This window comes from Phoxinus phoxinus (genome assembly GCF_949152265.1).
Source record: "Phoxinus phoxinus genome assembly, chromosome: 10".
In the NCBI taxonomy this organism is placed as follows: domain Eukaryota; kingdom Metazoa; phylum Chordata; class Actinopteri; order Cypriniformes; family Leuciscidae; genus Phoxinus; species Phoxinus phoxinus.
The window spans coordinates 32,333,034-32,352,217 of record NC_136885.1 but is presented as its reverse complement, the minus strand read 5'-3'; the positions used below and the strand labels follow the sequence as shown (position 1 = coordinate 32,352,217).

The following is a 19,184-nucleotide window of genomic DNA, read 5'->3' as shown; positions in this document are numbered from 1 at the left end:
AGATATATTCATTGAGATGAGAAATAAAAAGCCGCCCTGTACAGCTATGATCAGCTGTTCGGCCGAGCTTTCCATGTTGTTACGGAAAGGCCGTAACAGGCTTGTTTTTGTCACAGGACCTGTTGAGATGCATTGAAGTGCTTCTCACTGAATTTGCACGCGCATAAAACGCGATATGTGAACGGCCCCTAAAGTGGTATCGTGTGCGGTTCGTTGTATCTAAAGGCCTTTTAAATATGAACGCATTTTTGGATTAAATAAAAGGACAGTCAATTAAGTCAAATAAAACACGTTTTATCTCCTGTTTAGTTGGTAACACTACATGAAGACACCATTCATTAACATTAATGCCTTATCTAACATCAATACATTGAGTGAACAATACATTTTTACAACATTAATGTATGTTTGTGAATGTTATTTAATACAAACACTTGATTGTTCATGAACAGTTAAAACTTTTGATTTTAAAAATATAAGATCGGATCAGATCGGATCGAATCGAATCGAATAATGATAATCGATTCAAGATCTTGAGAATCGGAATCGAATCGATTCTTGAAATTTGAATCGATACCCAGCACTACAAATTTCTCTGTTATTCTAATTACGGCACAGAATGAACTGCATAACTAATGTGCTTGTGGATTGTTAACGCTGCACTGTAGAACAGGTGGCATGAAATAAGAGAAGAACGATTTTCTGCTCAGCGTTTAAATGAAGTGAGTTATTAAACATAGTGAAAAGAATCACCACCACCTCGTGTACGTCGCAGCTCATGGTTTTAGTATGGAGATCAGGAGCCGTTGTGACTGATGGAACGACTAGGACATGAAACTATACTTCCTCCAGGCAGTGAAAGCGATGTGATGCGAATTTCACTTAACTCGTCTGTCCTGCTAACTAATCGTCAGTCCACACAGTTTCCATGATTTACAGATTTTAACCACAGCATTTCTTTAAAAGCAGAAGCTCGTTTTTTATTAGAACATGTTTTAATAAGAACACACAGTATAAATATAAACGTCTAAGTCATTCACGGAGTGATTTAAAAAGACGCTTCTTGATTGATCACAACTGAATCAAGAAGTGGAATAATTGAGTGAAAAAATGAAAACTGTCATTATTTAAATCACCGTCGTATCGTTTCAAACCCATATGTTGTTCAATATTTTTCACAATAGTTCATAATGAACATATGATGCATGCACTATTCTGGAAGTCTTCATTTGATGCTTTATGCAAACAAAAGACTGAAACTTAACTTCACTGAACATCTTCTCCACCAGGCTCTTACGTTTGAATATGTGGAAAGACAAATGGTTTGAAAGACAGCTTTGGTGAATTTTCATTGAATAAAACTCACAGCAAGTATCATACGAATCCAGAAGACTTGCACTGAATTCAGAACTGCATACAAGTATACTAGTCATACTATGTTTACCATATCTTTCTATGGCAGAAATAGTACGAGTAGTATGATAGTATGCGCTTTGAATTCATCAGCAATATAAAAATAGCATACGCATCATTTGGACTACCTTTATGGAATATTTATTGTCCTTCTCATAATTTGGAAAGTCATAGTCTGTTGCTTTTGCAGAAAAGAGTTGCATGGAGATTCGTATGAATTGTGCATCAATGAAACACAGGTTTGAATCACGCGGGGGGAGTAAATAATGACAGACTTTCCATTGTTGGTGAACTAGTCTTTAAACTCACAATAAGAAAACAAAGAAACAAAAATAATTCACTACATTTTGGCCATTTTCATCAGTTGCTTCTAAAGCAATTAAAATGTGATTCTGTTGTGTTAAAGAAATATAGAGGAACCGCATACTAGTTAGTATACTACTCATACCATATCTTTGTATGGCAGAAATAGTACAAGTAGTAAGAGTAGTATACTAGTATGCGGTTCAGAATTCAGCAAGTGTCAAATCAGAGCAGAGAGAGAGATAACTAACCACTGGAAGGGCTGACAAGGTTAATCTCAGTTTCGGCTGCTATCCAGCTTCATCTAACCTAAAGTGATTTGACGTGTCTCAAAAGAGCAAAGCAAAGCATCTGGTGAAGTGATTCCTGGACGTCCAATCCCTCGGTTTTACTCGTTCTCGAACTTGCTGTAAGGGTGGTCGGAGTCTGGGATGAGACCTAGAAAGAAGGACGAGAGATATTATTATTTACATTCATGCATTTACCCAAATCGATTCACAATACAGGACCATAAGCAATTAGTCACAAAAACAATCACAAGTGGGGATCAAGAACTGGTTGTTAATCATTACACATCATGTTTTCAGTCAGAGACATTTCCTCTAACCGCCTGTTGCTCCAGGGCACTGAAGCTTACGGTGATTTAGTAGCAGAAATACATTTCACAGAGATCTATTCTCCTCACACACATTGCTCTGAGTTTGTTTGCACAAGGGCAGATGGGAGAGGCAAAGCCTCTCAACTTTCACCCCCCTGATGGGTAGGAGGTGCAGCAGGTTTTCAGAGGACGTGACGTGTTTTAAGCAGTTTCATCCGTAACCTTGGGTCGATTCGGGCATGTGCACTGCTGAGAGCAGCGGATCTGACACGGGCCACGCTCACCTCTGATGGTCACGTGACATACAGGGTCCAAAGCGGCCAGAAATGTTTCTGATCAGCCATGAAACTGCCTTTAATATATATATTTTTTTTAAATAAGAAAACGGTTTGCATGCATTTGATTTAAATCGCAAAAGTGACTTTCATCTTAAAATTTGAGAAGAGAAGACACTACTTGTGTAACTAACAGAGATCACCATACTCATCACTCAGTCAATTAATCACAGTACATCAAGACAATTGGTTTGTAATGAAACGTTATGTATAAACATATGCAAATAATATGCAAATGATCCATCATCTAATTTAATATGTAGTTATTTGCATACATTTCTAGAACAGAAATTTGGAATAAAGCCAGATTGAAAAGTTTAATTTCGCTGTTTAATTTATTGAGCAATAAAAAGTGACATCCAAAAATCCATCTAACTCTAATATGAGTTAGATGGATTTTTGGATGTCACTTTTTATTGCTCAATAAATCAGAAAATATACCCAAATATTTTTAGAACGTTTGGTGCATGTAAAGCTGCTAAAGTGAAGATTTCTGACTCAATGCAGGAGAAAAAAAATTGCATTGGATTTTAAATCTACAAATGCAAATGGATAAAGTGCAATAAAATACACTTAAATGTCTATTTAGGGTGTTTTCTCTAGTCTGAAAGAAGACATGTTATAGAAGCAAAATAGCCTAAACTCTCAAAACTGACCAGCGCTTGAAAAAAACAGTGTATTGTACAGTGTAAAGGTTACAAGCTAATTGGTCAAAGTCAACTACCAGTGTTTGTTTTGGACTCTGTTGTTGTGCAATTGTATTAAGAGGTTGATACATGGTAGAATCTCACACCGAACGTCCTTTCGAGGGCAGACGCTAGTGTGTGTGTCCATGTGTGAGAGCAGCGGGGTCGGAGACACCCGTTCCCTGACGTACAGACTGCTGAGAGCAGGAGAAACACAAAGGAGGCCTCCATCCATCATGCTGTCATGTCATCCATACACACACACACACACACACACACACGGTGCACCACAGGACACACAAGCACACAGCAGAGCCAATGAGGACACAGCCCAGAAACCATCAGTCATAATAGAGCAGCATCACCACACACTCAGACAATGACATCAATGACTTCTATTTTGTACTGAATAAGCAAAGTTTCCAAAAATGATTTTTAGTTTGCACTGCAGCAGGTTGTGGAAACGGTTCTAGTTTTTGAGATCATAGTCTCTATTACCTAAAGCAGGCTATCTCCAATTTCTGCAAAAAGTTTTTAAAAATAATAATTTTAAATGTTTTTTTGTTTTGTTTTTCGTTGGGTGAATCTCACAAAAACATCAAAGAACCCCAACAAAAAAAAATAAAAAAACATAAAATGACATTATGCATGAACATTATTTGAGATGAAATGTAACCTGGACACAAACTCTAATGTTCAGAAAACTATTCACTTAAAGCATTAAAAATGAATTATTTATTACTCTTAGTTAAATGTTCATTTAAACATTTACTAATACCGGTAAAAAAAATTTATCAAAAGTTGTATTTGTTAACAGTAGTTAATGGATTATTAACTAACATGAACAATTGTATTTTTATTAAATAACATTGAAATGGATTATTAAATGTTATATAAAAAATATATTACTCACTGTTAGATACTAAATGTTAAGAAATGAAACCTTATTGTAAAGTGTTCACAGAAAACTGCAGGACAGTTGTAGGATATGAAACCTTGAATAAAATCATAATCTTCTACTAACTGCTTCATAAAATCCATGACTGCAACATCTGAAAGCACAACACTGGACATGAGGGTCACATCTAACTGCTCAGGATCTGCTCCTCAGCACATTACCGGCCGCAGATGAGGAGAACACGATGATCTCCAGTTGGAGTGGGAATGAGGAGCCGGTCATGTCATTATATGGTGTGAGCGTGCTCTCAGCCTTTGATCTTCTCTTCACTTTGAACACCATCTTCACCGGCTCAGCGAGAATGTCAAACAGTCGCACTGCAGTCGCATGAATGCTTCTGATTCTGCAGGCTGTTTGTCGCCATTTGGACCTAGCTTCTAAAGTGCCCCATTATGCTATTTTAAAGGTTCCTAATTTAGTTTTTGGAGTCTCCTACAATAGGTTTACATTCATCCGAGGTCAAAAGACACTTTCCTTTTCTCATAATATACATTGCAGCATAACCCCTTCTCTCAAAGTATCTGAAACGGTTTGATAAAGCATACAGTCTTTCTAAACCTGGTCACATGGCCCAGTCTGTTGTGATTGGTCTACTCTGCTCTGATTGGTCAGATGGCCCAGTCTGTTGTGATTGGTCTACTCTACTCTGATTGGTCAGATGGCCCAGTCTGTTGTGATTGGTCTACTCTACTCTGATTGGTCAGATGGCTCAGTCTATTGTGATTGGTCTACTCTACTCTGATTGGTCAGATGGCCCAGTCTGTTGTGATTGGTCTACTCTACTCTGATTGGTCAGATGGCCCAGTCTGTTGTGATTGGTCTACTCCGCTCTGATTGGTCAGATGGCTCAGTCTATTGTGATTGGTCTACTCTACTCTGATTGGTCAGATGGCCCAGTCTGTTGTGATTGGTCTACTCTACTCTGATTGGTCAGATGGCCCAGTCTGTTGTGATTGGTCTACTCTGCTCTGATTGGTCAGATGGCCCAGTCTTTTGTGATTAGTTTACTCTGCTCTGATTGGTCAGATGTCCCAGTCTTTTGTGATTGGTTTACTCTGCTCTGATTGGTCAGATGTCCCTGTCTGCTGTGATTGGTCTACTCCGCTCTGATTGGTCAGATAGCCCAGTCTTTTGTGATTGGTTTACTCTGCTCTGATTGGTCAGATAGCCCAGTCTTTTGTGATTGGTCTACTCCTCTCTGATTGGTCAGATAGCCCAGTCTGTTGTGATTGCTCTACCGCTTACAGCATGAGTCGGAAATGAAACGCCCATTACCATATATGGATTTCAGTTTTGGATGTTCCTCAACACTTGAAGTTGAAACACAGTAAAACAAACGATGGTGTCGGTTTTACCGCATCAATCTCATTCTTTTGAAGTGCAAGCAAGGTACATTTGCTTCCGTAGCGTCTTCTCGACACTAATAACACAAACCAAACTCTTCCAGGGCTCAGCTACAACTACAGTGTTTGATGGTCAAAGTAGACGTTGTTTTTGGGTAGCCAATTAAGACCATAGGCGAGCATTATGCATATTTGTTACAAACCTATGTAGGTTTGAGCAGGAAGACTAGAATTACTGACGACTCAGTATTAGTTCAGAATCGGTTCTTTCTTTTGAGAGACAATAACTTTTGAGAGACAGATCTTTTACATTTACAAACGAGAAAGCATAACTGGGGCACTTTGAAGTTTTTTCCATGTAGCTTTACATTATTTCTTCTGAAAGAAATGCTCTCTGCGGTTTCCTCTTATTCAGGTCATTTTCATCGTTCTTCTTCAGTGGCATGAACCCACACGTCCAGCTTCCTTCAGCTTCTCTCAAGGTCACGTGTTTTTCTGCAGGTTCGTCCTCCTGCCCTCCGTCTCGCTCTGAACGCTGCGGCTCTGGTGACCCTGGTTCTCGGTTTCTCTCGCTCTCACGCACTGCAGGAGCTGTGATCTGAGGCGCCAAATACATTTACATTTCACCTCATTCCTCTGCAGCGCTGGGACTGGACCCGGGGCTTTGCCACCACATAAATTACGGCTCTTCTCGGCTCTCCACTAGTGCTAATTAGCACAGAGTTAATCAAGCGTGAGTCAACCAGCCAGCCAGGTTTATATTAGGAACCAAAAAGGTGTAAAACAAAAGAAGAAATTCTGGAGAAATTAATCTCTCTCCTCAAACCCTCATGATTTTTTGCATCTGCGCTTTTAAACTTTATAGTAACAAGGGTAATAGGGTAAAAAAATAAACATAAACAGAAATTAATAAACAAAAAAGTAGGGTTCCAAATTATTGTTTGATTTTGTTCGACATGTTAGAGTTAAAGGTTTTTGCAGAGGGGGTTTTGGATATATCTTTTTATCACTTCATAAATCAGAAAATACTGTCAACAGCCAGAAAATAAATCATTTTCATCATTTTTTAGGAAGTGGAATAACAGGTTGGTGTCTATGTCCATCTGGTTAAAGCTAATCAGGTCATAATTCATAAGTAATGGGTAAAATAATTATGTTTTAGACATAGTGATTAGTACCACTGTCCTACTGCTATCTAGAAAAGCAATCAGTAACTTTTAGCACTTGTATTACTATCACTACAACACATTCATAATCTCCACTCTTCCTCTGCTGAGGTTCAGCCACATAAGCATCGATCACGAATCAATCGTTTGAAAAACCGTATACGCTGAATCAAGCATTACTGAGATCTACACAAGGAACCAGATCAATAAAGACAACCAGAGCTGACATGATGACCTGTGTGAAAACATCTCCATATAATGTCCTGTAATCAGAACACTACAACTGAAGACGCATTACGTTAACCCAATAATGAAACTAAGAAGTTGTTGCAGAATTGAGCACTTTCTAGTAGCGTCAGTGCAGCAGATCAATCTGAATCTCACCCACAATTATTGGTGCAATTATCTCCAGCAAATTCATCCACATCAGCGGCCTGAATACATTAGTGTGTGAACACAAACACCGTCTGCTCACGCTCAGTAGAGTGTGCGACGTCTGTGCGACGATATAACCGGACAGAAGTTAGGACAAACTGACATGATCTTAAAAACCTTCTGCAGTAAAGGCTTCTGCTTGATACATATGAACTGTGCATATATATATATATACACAATACCGTTCAAAAGTTTGGGGTCAGTAAGATTGAAATGAATACTTTATTCAGCAAGGAGGCATTAAACTGATCAAATGTGTCAGTAAAGACATGTCACAAAAGATTTATATTTCAAATAAATGTTGTTCTTTTGAACTTTCAATTCATCAAAGAATCCTGAAAGCAAAAATATGAAGCAGCATGACTGTTTTCAACATTGATAATAATAAGAAATGTTTCTTGAGCAACAAATCAGCATATTAGTAATGATGCTGAAAATTCAGTTTTTGAGTCACAGGGATGACATTAATATAGAAAACAGTTATTTCAGCTTATCATATTTCACAATATTACTGTAATTTTGATCAAATAATAGTGAGCATAAGATACTTCTTTCAAAAACATGAAAAGATCTTAATGACCCCAAGCTTTGTATGTGTATACTGTGTGTATGCATTTCTTGTCAAACTAAATTTTATTTCTACAGTTTGTATGTTTTGAAGCATTGAAGTAAAAGCAGGCAGCACTACACTATACACTATACAGTATTCCCATAGTTTTATTAGCTATTTTTATAAAATGCAGAAAAGAGTCATGGTAAGTAGACTGTGAATGACATTAAGGACAGAAGATCAGGACTGATGTGACTCACCATACTTCTTGCGGATTTCATCATGCTTCGTCTTCCTCTCCACCTTCCTGCAATAGACAGTAACCAGAGATTAGTAACTGGTTTTGACAGACTGGTCTAGGTTATGCATATTTTTCCAACTTCTACTGAGTTAAAAACTGAATTTCTGCGAACCAACAAAACTAATAGTCATTGGCATCATTTGACTTGTTTTGAGCTGTGTTTTGTTGCAACATCATCTATGACTTGGTAGAAACTAGTTAAAGACAGCATGAAACAGAAAATACGATTTACTTTTCCTGCCTATTGTGACATTTATCTGAGAGAAACAAAAATATATTTTGATTAAAGATTACAAGGTGAATGAAAAAAAACAAAGCAAAAAAAACTAAGTGCACTGATAAATTATTTATAATAAACTCTGCAATATTCGATTAATTGCAACTTTGATTTCACGATTCAAGAGCATGAAATCTTGAAATTTAGGAGATAATCCAAATTAATTTCTCATCCATATGTAATGTAGTTGTATTGCTATTTATTTTTAATACTGTGTTGGTCACCACTGTCCAATGTAATAACCTGAAATAGTTTGCACAAGAAAAACTATTCAAACTCATAACCTGGATTAAATTTTAGCTGCAAAAATTGCAGAACTGAAAACACAGCAAGTCCTAAAAAGCAGCACATGGGATGCAGAAGGTGATGCATGCCGAGTTCATGTCTTTGTTTAAGCCCATCCATTCCTTCACAGGCTCGCATGGGGCGTTGTAAATACGAGCAGCAGTGTTTTATGGGTGCGTGACACACTGAACGACACCACTCGCTCCCCGTACATCATTCATTCTCTCTACACCCCATAAAGAAGATGGGCCGAGCCGGAGCCTGGTCTCCGTACGAACCTGCGGTCGCTTCATATCTGCACAAAAGTGGCGTATAAATCAGCCGGAGCTTTATGAGCAGCTGATCTGAGAACAATCACCGGAGCGGTTAGCCATCTGTTGCTGCTAACACAATCCTGCACAAAGCACCACAACAATGACTCCACCGGTTGCTGTTTAACATGTGTGTGTGTGTGTGTGTGTGTGTATCTACTGAGAGAACCCAATCAGATCAGATTTCCACATTAAACTGGAGTGCCAAATGCTTAGACCAACAGCGATTCAAAACTTTAATCAAAAGACAAAGTTACTCTACCAAAAGTTTGGGGTCAGTAAGATTTTTAAATGTTTTTGAAAGAAGTCTCACCAAGGCTACATTTATTTGATCAAAAAAATATAATAAAATTTTGAAATATTATTACAATGTTAAGTAACAATTTTTATTGTAATATATTTTAAAATGTAATTTATTCCTGTGATGCAAAGCTGAATTTTCAGCATTATTACTTTAGTCTTCAGTGCCACATGATCCCTCAGAAATAATTCTGATTTGTAGCTCAAGAAAAAAATATTATTTGAATACCGGTAATTGAAAATCATGATTTTTTTTTCAGGATTCTTTGATTAATAGCAAGTTTCAAAGAACAGCATTTTAATTGAAATTATACATGTTTTTACTGTCACTTTAGATTAATGAACTGCATCCTTGATATGATGCTGAATAATAGCATAAATTTCTTTAGAAAATTAAATCAAATCTTACTGACCCTAAACATCTCCATTTAAAATGTATTTATTCAATTAAACTTGAAACACCAGTCGCAACTAATTCTACTTACACAATGTCATATTTTAGTGCAAAGAATATTCAAAGAGAAAAATACTTTTATGGTACTTTTACGGCAGACAACATAGTGAATAAACATTTAATATATGCAAGAACAAGAAACAAATATGAACAAACCTAACAAAAGTGTAAGTCATAATTTTTTCAATTCTTCTTTAAAAAAAAAGAAAGAAAAAAAGAACTCCAAATACATATGTTCAATTGTAAGACTCCCAGAATGCACTGTGCTACTGTTTGCAATAATCATTCTAAACGAAACGTACTAAAGAAACACACTGTTGTGAAAGAAAATGAAGAAAATACTGAACAAAAGCACATTTGTACATCAGATGCATCACACACAATCCGTCAAGACCCTGCAGAGATATCTGATCTTGGTTAATCTGAGCTCTCGAGTTCAAAAGGAGATTTCTGTTCCCCCTCGAGTGCCTGACACAGAAATTACCTTGTTAGTGCAGCACAGCTGCTGAAAGACCCTACAGACATATTTACACGCAACACACGTAATGAACCAATTGAGCCACACACACACATTATGTGACCGAATCCACTACCAACAGGTGCCTGCCTGATCTGAGGTCTGAGATCTACTTACCGTTCATCTGCTCGCTGTCTGATCTCTTCTCTTCGACGGGCAAACTGATCATCTTCACGGTCAAAACTGAAAATACACCAATATATAATCACAATCACCACACTCATTTAATATAAGAGAGATAAACATTAAATATGCCACCTAAAAAACAAAAAATAATAATTAAATATCATGAAAATAATGTTGCAACGCAAACTATTTGTAATGTTTATCTTATTTCTTTACTATCTTATTTATTACTATCTTATCGTAATCTTATTTTTTATGCAAAATAAATTCTCTTTATTTTGAGGTTGGGGTGTGAATATAACCTGGGCGTGTTGTTGACCAATAAAGCTTATTTAATCCTATTTATTAGCCAGTAAATAATAAATAGCAAATTCACCTGCAGTCCTTGTCGACAGTTATACACAACAACATCAGCTTGAACAGACGTTGACATATTTTATGAAAGGGATTGTAATTGTGAGTGGATGAGCATTTAAATATTACTTACAAAGCACTAAATGGTTTAGCTCCTCAGTACTAAAGCGAGCTCTCAACGCGTTATAGTTCTTAACGTCTATTGTAATCTCAAAATTATGCCTAGCTGATAAAACCTATATAAAATCGACTGCGGCGGTAGATCCTTTTCATATTTAGCGCACAGACTCTGGAACAGTCTTCCTAGCATTGTTCGGGAAGCAGACACACTCTGTCAGTTTAAAGGGATCCTATTATGATTTTCCACTCTTTCAACTTTAGGCCATGTCCACACTAATACGTTTTCGCTTGAAAACTTATATTTTTCTCTCCGTTTTGGCCTTCCATCCACACTGAGACGCCGTTTGAAGTCAACGAAAACGTAGCTTTTGGAATGCGCTCTCCAAAGTGGATAAATTTGAAAACGCCATTTTTGCGTTGTAGTGGGGACTGTGAAGCCGGAGCCGAAGTTTAGTCATGTGATCCATGTTGTACCAATAAATACATGTTTACCGGTATTGTGCCTGTTATGTGCTATTCACTTTTACACTGTTGCTAAAATATGACTTTGCACACTCTTCATAACACAGTCCTGCAAAGATGACAGACAATGTTCTCACATTTGCTGTCCTGCGGCTTACAGGAGAGCAGTCGCGTTTAAGACCAAACATACGGTGACTGAGTGCGACCTGAACGCATCAGTGAATAGTGAGATATTTTGCTAAATAAAATAATCCTGTTAGAAGAATTGCACGATAATTGTATTATTTATTTTTCCATCTGTATCATCTCAGTGATCTTTTACGCATGCGCAGTAAAGGTGAATTTAGCGTTTTCAGGCGTTTTTCAAAAGTTTCTCATCCACACTGAAAACGCTAGTGTGGACGGAGAGCGTTTATAAACGAAAATATCATTTTCAAATGTCTCCGGATTAATGTAGACGTAGCCTTAGTTAGTGTGTAATGTTGCTGTTGTTTGAGCTTAAAAAAAAGATCTGCAAGGTTACAAAGCTCAAAGTCCACTCCGAAGGGAGACATTTTATGAAACAGAATCCACTTTTCAAGAACTACAATGAACGACTCGTTTGGACACCAACAAGTTTATTCCGGATCTTATGAAGTCACAATGGGATAATTTCGATAATTTCTGCTGACAGAAAACAAAAAAAACAAAAAAAGGACGAAGCCTGGTTGAGCTGAATTAGAGAAGACAGTGTTGTCGCTGTCAAAGAGACGCTGTTTTGTCCACCCCGTTTCCAAAACTCATTTGTTTGACTTTCCTAAGGCTTACAAACGTAGAGAGTGTTTAAAACCTATTTTAAACACTGTTCCTGAACTTTAAAACCCCAACGTTTATGTGCTCGCTGTACGTTTGATGGAGAACAGGTTGTTTTCTGTAGATTTTGTAAGCTCTCGCTTTTGTAAGACAAAATCCCCAAAAACATATAAATCTGAAACGTCCTGTGAAATCAGTGCTTGCAAAGTCTGTGCATGAAATCCTCTTGTTCGTTAACATTGTCAGGGTCTGAATCGGCTCGAATTGGTTTGAAATTGACGCCATCATTATTTACACTAGAGAAGAACTTGCAGTTATGAATGGACAGGACCAAACACAACACACTGGGCCACATAACCAATCACAGCACATTTCGTATTTCGAAAGCAGGGGCTTTATGAAAAACGGCGTGTTCGAGCCAGACTAAGGAAAGGTGCTGTAAAAAAAATTAATATGTGAAAAATAATGCATTCAAGCATGAAAACATATTCTAGTACACCCCAAAAACACTTCATAAAAGGGCATAATAGGACCCCTTTAAAATAGGCTAGTACTAGAATCTGACATTTACAGTAATTCTGCTGAGAATCAGCAGCTTCAGGACAATCCCCTATAGGTCATCATCACCGAAACTGAAACTCCAGCCACATGAATTCCCCTTCGATGATAAACCACAATAAAACATCCCTTACTCAGAAAGAGAAAAAAAAATGAAACTGATCTGTAGTCTTTCTGCGAGTCTCAATATCACAAAGCTCACATTCATGCCAAGCTCACATGAGTGAATGAAGCTGAATAAGTGTTAATAAGAGGCAGAGGAAGTGCTCGCTGCTTCTTCAAGTAATACACGTCTGCGCTTTCATCACAAGAGATGTGTGATTGACATGAACCGGTGAGCAGATGGACGGCTTGCCAAATTAAATCATCTCTGATTGACTGACTGACACACAGACATGCCCTTTACAACCCGTCAAATACAAATACTGGCTTCTTTAAAAAGCATCTCTGTGGGGAAAACATCCATTCTTAAATTAATATATCCAATGCAAAATGTAATTGTGTTCATTAACCCTATAAAGCTACTGTATCATATTTGATTGCACACAATCTACAAAATGCCTTTTGCCGTCTGACTGATACTTTATACTTTCTAGCAAGTAAAAGGCCTTTTAGTTTCATTGTAAAAACATCCACCTTCAGGTCAAGCTTCATGTGTCTTTTTGCTATGAAATATTTACTGATTTTTATCAAGTGTGAGAATAACTTATAGTAATACTTCAAGATGAACACTTAGGTTTACTTGATCATTCATACATAAATCATGTTCAAATGCAAGTATCAATTATGATCCATCAGGGTTTTAAGGAACGTTTCTTTGTTCATCTCTCAAACATCATTATATTGCATTGCATTATATGTTTTGCCCACCACTGTATAAAATACAGAGCATTTAAATATCATACATTACCAAAACATATTGTTGGTCTCATTGATTTACATTACAAGCTAGAGTTTGATCTTTTTGGCTATTTGAATATCAGAATCTACACTAAATTGCATATTTTTGAGCAGTTTGGGCACCTCTTTTGTCTGAAGGTTCAATAAACTTATTTTTTTTATTTTTTTTTTATAGATATGGCAGGCTTTACAGGGTTAATATTTTAACACAGAACGCATCGCAGCTCTGAGGTGGAAGTGAAACCTGGTAGTGTGAATGTGATTATTTAAAGAAAAGAGGCACTGATGCTCGTATGGAGGACTGTGTAAGGCGTCTTCTGTTAAGTGAGTGTTTAACGTCTGTGTGTGTGTGTGTGTGTTAAGAGAAGTCTGTCACCTTGAGCGTCTGCGTTTACAGCAGCAGCAGCAGCAGCACACGGTGATCGCCAGCAGCAGCGTTCCCAACACCACGGCCATCGCGATGATCAGAGCCTCAAAGTTCACTGGCACAACACAAAACACAGCAAATCACAACACTGAACTTCATGCACACTTGCTCTGTTGAAGCGTGTGTCACTACTGACACCTGCTGGACATTTACTAACAGTGCAGAAGACAGGAACGTTCTTGTGATTGAAGAGATGTGCAATTGTTTATATTGTTAGCATGAGCAATGTGATTCATCATATAAAACTTAAAGCAATAGGTTACGCAACTTATTTACGACCTCAACATTCTGTTCTCATCCGATGATTTTCAATTCAACATCATCAGATCCACAAGGTTATGCGTCTGTCTGAATGTCTTCTTGTTCAGATAAGTGTTTTTGTGACCCTGAGACTGACTTGAAACTGAGCTGCTTCAAGACACTCAAGAGAAATATTTGAGACTTTCATTGCAGAAGTGAGAAACTAAGTAAGGGAGAACATAAAGCCAGCCTTTCAGGATTTTTATCATTTATTTTGTGATAATGACAGTCTGAATGTACATTTTCACACGTATTACATGACTATTTACCAAATAAATAAATAAAAGAACAGGTAAATATTGATTTGAGTTTAAATTATTTATGATCTATACTTGTAGAGGCTACAGAGATACAAAATTACAAAAAAAAAACTAAAGGGACAAAAACACGAGATGGCGGAAAACAATTTTGTGTAAATGCTTTTGCGTTCCCCTGAGAAACTTTGCATCCGCTCGCAAAGAACACAAAAGTTCGAATGCAAGGTCGAGCGAATGCAAAGTTTCTCAGAGAACACAAAAGATTTGTGAAGGAAAGCAAAGGTTTTGTGAGCGAACACAACGGTTTTCGGGAGAACACAAACTTTTGCGAGCAAAAACATTGAAATATATTTTTTCCTCCCATCTCATATTTCCTTCATCGCCGTGTCCCTTTGGGGGCTCAGTACAAAACAACATTTCTGAGGTCAAAATTAAGCTTTTAATGTCTTTGTGGTGTTTTTAATATGCTTTAAAGGGATAGTTCACTTTAAAATTAAAATTCTGTCATCATTTACTCACCCTCAAGGAAGATATTTTGAAGAATGTCAGTACCCAAACAGTTAACTGGTCCCATTGACTGCCATAGTATTTTTTTTCCTACTATGGAAGTCAATGGGACCAGTTAACCCTTTGGTTACTGACATTCTTCAAAATATCTTCCTTTGTGTTCAGCAGAAGAAAGAAACTCATACAGGTTTGAAACAACTTGAGGGTGAGTATATGATGACAGAATTTTAATTTTAAAGTGAACTATCCCTTTAAGACAAACCATGTACCGATTCATAAGTCAACAGCATTGCATTTTCTCCTTAAACTGCCATGAACCAAAGACCGTCTCAAAAACGCAGTTTGAAATCGCTGGTGTTTCTAACGCCACAAACTACATTGTAACCAATCACGTCACGAGGGGGGCGGGCTTTAGCATATCATTAACAGCTGTGAAGCAAGGGAGTCTCAAGAGAAGCCAGGTTATCCCCGTGCATTTTTCTGTTGATATGAAAAATCGTGTACACTTAGCATTAGCAGGTGTATGATGTATAATACGATGTTATGATGATTAGGGTTTCTCCACTGACGTTCTGAGTTGTTTAAAGTGTGTCTGAGATACTGACTGTTAGAAGGCAGCTGTCTGACTCTGAGATGGTGAATGGGAACATGGTTTGTGTAACATTAGCAACAGATTATAAGCTGTTTGATAACATAGTCAAGCAAAAGGCTAATCATATTAATTACTGTCATGTGTCCGACGTTGTAGAGAGCGATACATAAAACGCATCACCATTCTGATACATTGAATTGTAAAATGTCACAAAAATGTCCAGGGAATGCCACATAACCAGTTTTCTGGAAAACCCACCAGGAATTCGGAGCTGGTGCGAGTGAGTGGAGGCGGAGACTAATTTGCATATTCATGAAATCACGTATACTAAATAAAGCAAGGGTGCAGTTACATACAAGCTATTTAAAGCATGAAAAAAACTTTTAAATATGTAATTTTAGTGATTAAAGATTAATTTTAAGGGATAAAATTATTGACTACAGTGGGACTTTAAATAAAATAAAGCTGAAATAAAATTAAATATAAATATTAGAAGGAATGCGTAAAACTAAACAAAAAATTTTAAATGTTGCCTTGGCAAATTAAATACATTTAAGTTGAAGTACTACAATTACTAACTAAAATAAGAATACATGTCATTTTAGAAACATATATAATAAATAAAAAAAATTATAATAATAATGACAAAACAACATAACAAAATTACTACTAAAAACTAAATGAAAATTAGAAATGTTGACTTGGCATCTAACTGAAATAAGTTTAACTTAGTGCTAAAACTGAAACAAAATTTTCAGAAAAAGTATTTTTAGTATTAATATTTAACTATAATGAATAATACTAACATGTATAATATCAGTGGTAGTTAGGAAACAGAAGAGCGCTCATTTATATTGTGTTGCCCTGGACAAAGGTCATTATTCAGGAATATTTAACCACTGAACACCACGACTGACCTATCATAATCAAGTATTCTAGAGATCTGCATAAATAATAAATATAATGTCCTCAGGATTTAGGAATAGTGCCATGATGACATTACAAAGCAACTGCTGTCTTTCCCCTGCATTTTAAAGATGAACTGAACTGGAATTTGAGTAAAGATGATATAACAGATATATTTTATCTATTCTCATTGGTGCAATTATTAAAATGGCAGAATTTTTTAAAAGGGATAAAATGGTACGTTGAACGCAGTTTTTGTGTTGCTTAAAAAAAAAGCTATATTGATATTTGTAATAAAAATGTTTAGTGTAATTTACTTTTAACTGTCATAAACAACACGTTATCAACGTTGATTATTTTCAGTTCAGTTCAGTTCATCTTTAAAGGAAGTTGAACTGAGGGACTTTCAGCCCTGAATGCAAATCTCACTTCACGAATGTGAAAGTATTGCTTCCATCGTCTCAACAGCTGGCTATGTAATAAAAATCATCTTGTATATATTGTGCATCTTAAAGCTATTAGCATGATAGAACATGAACACAAATCTAACTCACCCCAGCAAACGCCCCAGCGGGCCTGAGAGAGATTACACACCGACGCCGGAGGAATCACATACGACACCGGATAATCTGTGCAGCTGTTGTTGGTCTTGCACCACAAACACTGTTGGCAAAAACATTTATTATAATAATAATTATTATTTTTAAAGGCCTCATTCTACAGAAGTGACACTGTTTTAGTGGAAACACAGCAGCTCAACACATTATTATCAATGCATTTGATGCTGTTTTGTGCTGTTGGTATTTGTGTCTCACTAAAACATTCATTCGGTTTAAACAAATGACACACAAAAAAAAAAAAAAAACATTTCAAAAGTTGAAACGAAAATATAATCATCATAGTTATTATAAAAGTACAGACACCAAACTGACACATATTGTTGCTATAGTACAACTGTAAGGAAATGTAAGGTTAAAGCATTTAACACAAGCACATATCAATGCATTTGATGAATTGTATGTTTTGTAGTGTTAGTTGGTTTGTGTCTCTTTAAAATATTCATGACACAAGTCAGTCTTTGTGTAAATAGTAGAGTTATAATTAATAAAACTGTCTGAGCAGATTAGTCTGATATAGGCTACCCTTTTATATAAATACTTCCCTAAATTACAATATTAATTTTTGAAATGTTCAGATGGCAGTGCAAAAAAGGAATGACCCGGCTAATAAAAAGTAAATGAGCAGTATATGATCTTACCGAAACATTGGCAAGGCAGGTCTCACAGGAAGTCTGAGTATTGCATGCTGGGGTGAGAATAAAAGCATATCAGAACAAAACACTGACATAAAAACACTTTCACTTTGAAATTAAAGAACTGAATTTAGCCAAATAATTACCCAGATGATCTGGAACCTCATTAGGCATAACTCAATTATGCTTTCATTTTGTTAAAGGGATAGTTCACCCAAATATTTAAATTATGTCATCATTTATGAGTTTATTTCTTCTGTTGAACACAAAAGAAAATATTTTGAAGAATGTTGGTTGTTCCAGAAATCGACGGTAGCCATTGACTTCCTTAGTATTTTCTTCCTTACTATGAAGTCAATGGCTACCATCAACTGTCTGGTTACCAATATTCTTTAAAAGATCTTATTTTGTGTTGAACAGAAATAAGAAACTCATACAGGTTTGGAACAACTTGAGGGTGAGTAAATGTATTTAGCCTATGTAACGTAATTTTTGGGTGAACTGTCACTTTAAAGCTACCACTGATATGAACATCAAAGGAGGCCCATTTCCTCAATATAGCCTATTGTTTTATATCACAATTTTTAATTTGTATGTCATATTTGTGACTATTTATGTCATATGATCTACCAAAGCATGATGTTATTCTTATGTGGCAGAAATGGGCTTCCTTAAAAATCACATACTGGATTACTAATCATAAATGGCATACAAGAGTAACACAACTGACAAATAAATACAAAAGTCCTTCAAAAATATTTATTTTTCCATTGACATTCACACAATATGTAACTTTAACTTATGTGTTATTCATAAAAGTCCTTTTGATGTTTTTTTTATATTGATGACTAAACACCACTGAAATTAAAATGACATTTTTTTATTAAATATATTATATAAAATATAAAAAACTATTGTAATATAATTATAGAGACTATAATAATATATATATTTATATATTTACAAGACTTTATATTACAAGCATTTTCAGACTGACTATTTCAGACTATAGGGATATAGGATGAGAAGGAAGACAAGTAAAAACATACGTTTGGGAGGAGGTGGAGGAGTTGTAGGTTTAGCGGTAGTTGTTGCTGGTGGTACTGTTGCTGTCACAGTAGCGCTGAATGCGACACACAACAGCAGGAAGACCGACATCGACCCAAAGACTCGGGATTCATCCATACTGTGGAGGATTAAAAGGTTGGGTACAGCAGAAGAGTGTTGGATTGTATTTGAGCTCTGAAATCTTCCTTTCGGCGAAGTGGAAATCTCAAAAACTCTCCTCAAAACGCAATTGAAACCAATCATCAAATGACAAAACACGGAAGCACAAGACAACAACCCAGCTGACGCACTTGTGCTTTCAAAATAAAAGTCCTTTAAAAACTCCATAAAC

The 19,184-nt window shown here is 36.4% G+C and overlaps 1 protein-coding gene across 2 annotated transcripts; it reads right to left on the bottom strand.

Moving 5' to 3' along the window:
* Positions 1-279: 279 nt before the first annotated feature.
* On the bottom strand, positions 280-19,137 carry LOC307005341 (pituitary tumor-transforming gene 1 protein-interacting protein). 2 transcript variants are annotated; one of them, XR_013799250.1, is made up of 8 exons: positions 18,835-19,135; positions 17,792-17,838; positions 17,088-17,196; positions 13,921-14,026; positions 10,350-10,415; positions 8,048-8,094; positions 1,909-2,154; positions 962-1,851 (listed from the first exon to the last, which is right to left on the bottom strand). XR_013799250.1 is itself a non-coding variant. In XM_079625398.1 (7 exons), the coding sequence occupies exons 1-7, from the start codon at positions 19,094-19,096 to the stop codon at positions 2,105-2,107; spliced, it is 687 nt and encodes a 228-aa protein (XP_079481524.1). In that variant the 5' UTR covers positions 19,097-19,137; the 3' UTR covers positions 280-2,104. The 2 variants fall into 2 exon arrangements, 1 of the variants encoding a protein (XP_079481524.1); XM_079625398.1 differs by having other exon boundaries at positions 280-2,154; positions 18,835-19,137.
* Between the last annotated feature and the right edge of the window lie 47 nt (positions 19,138-19,184).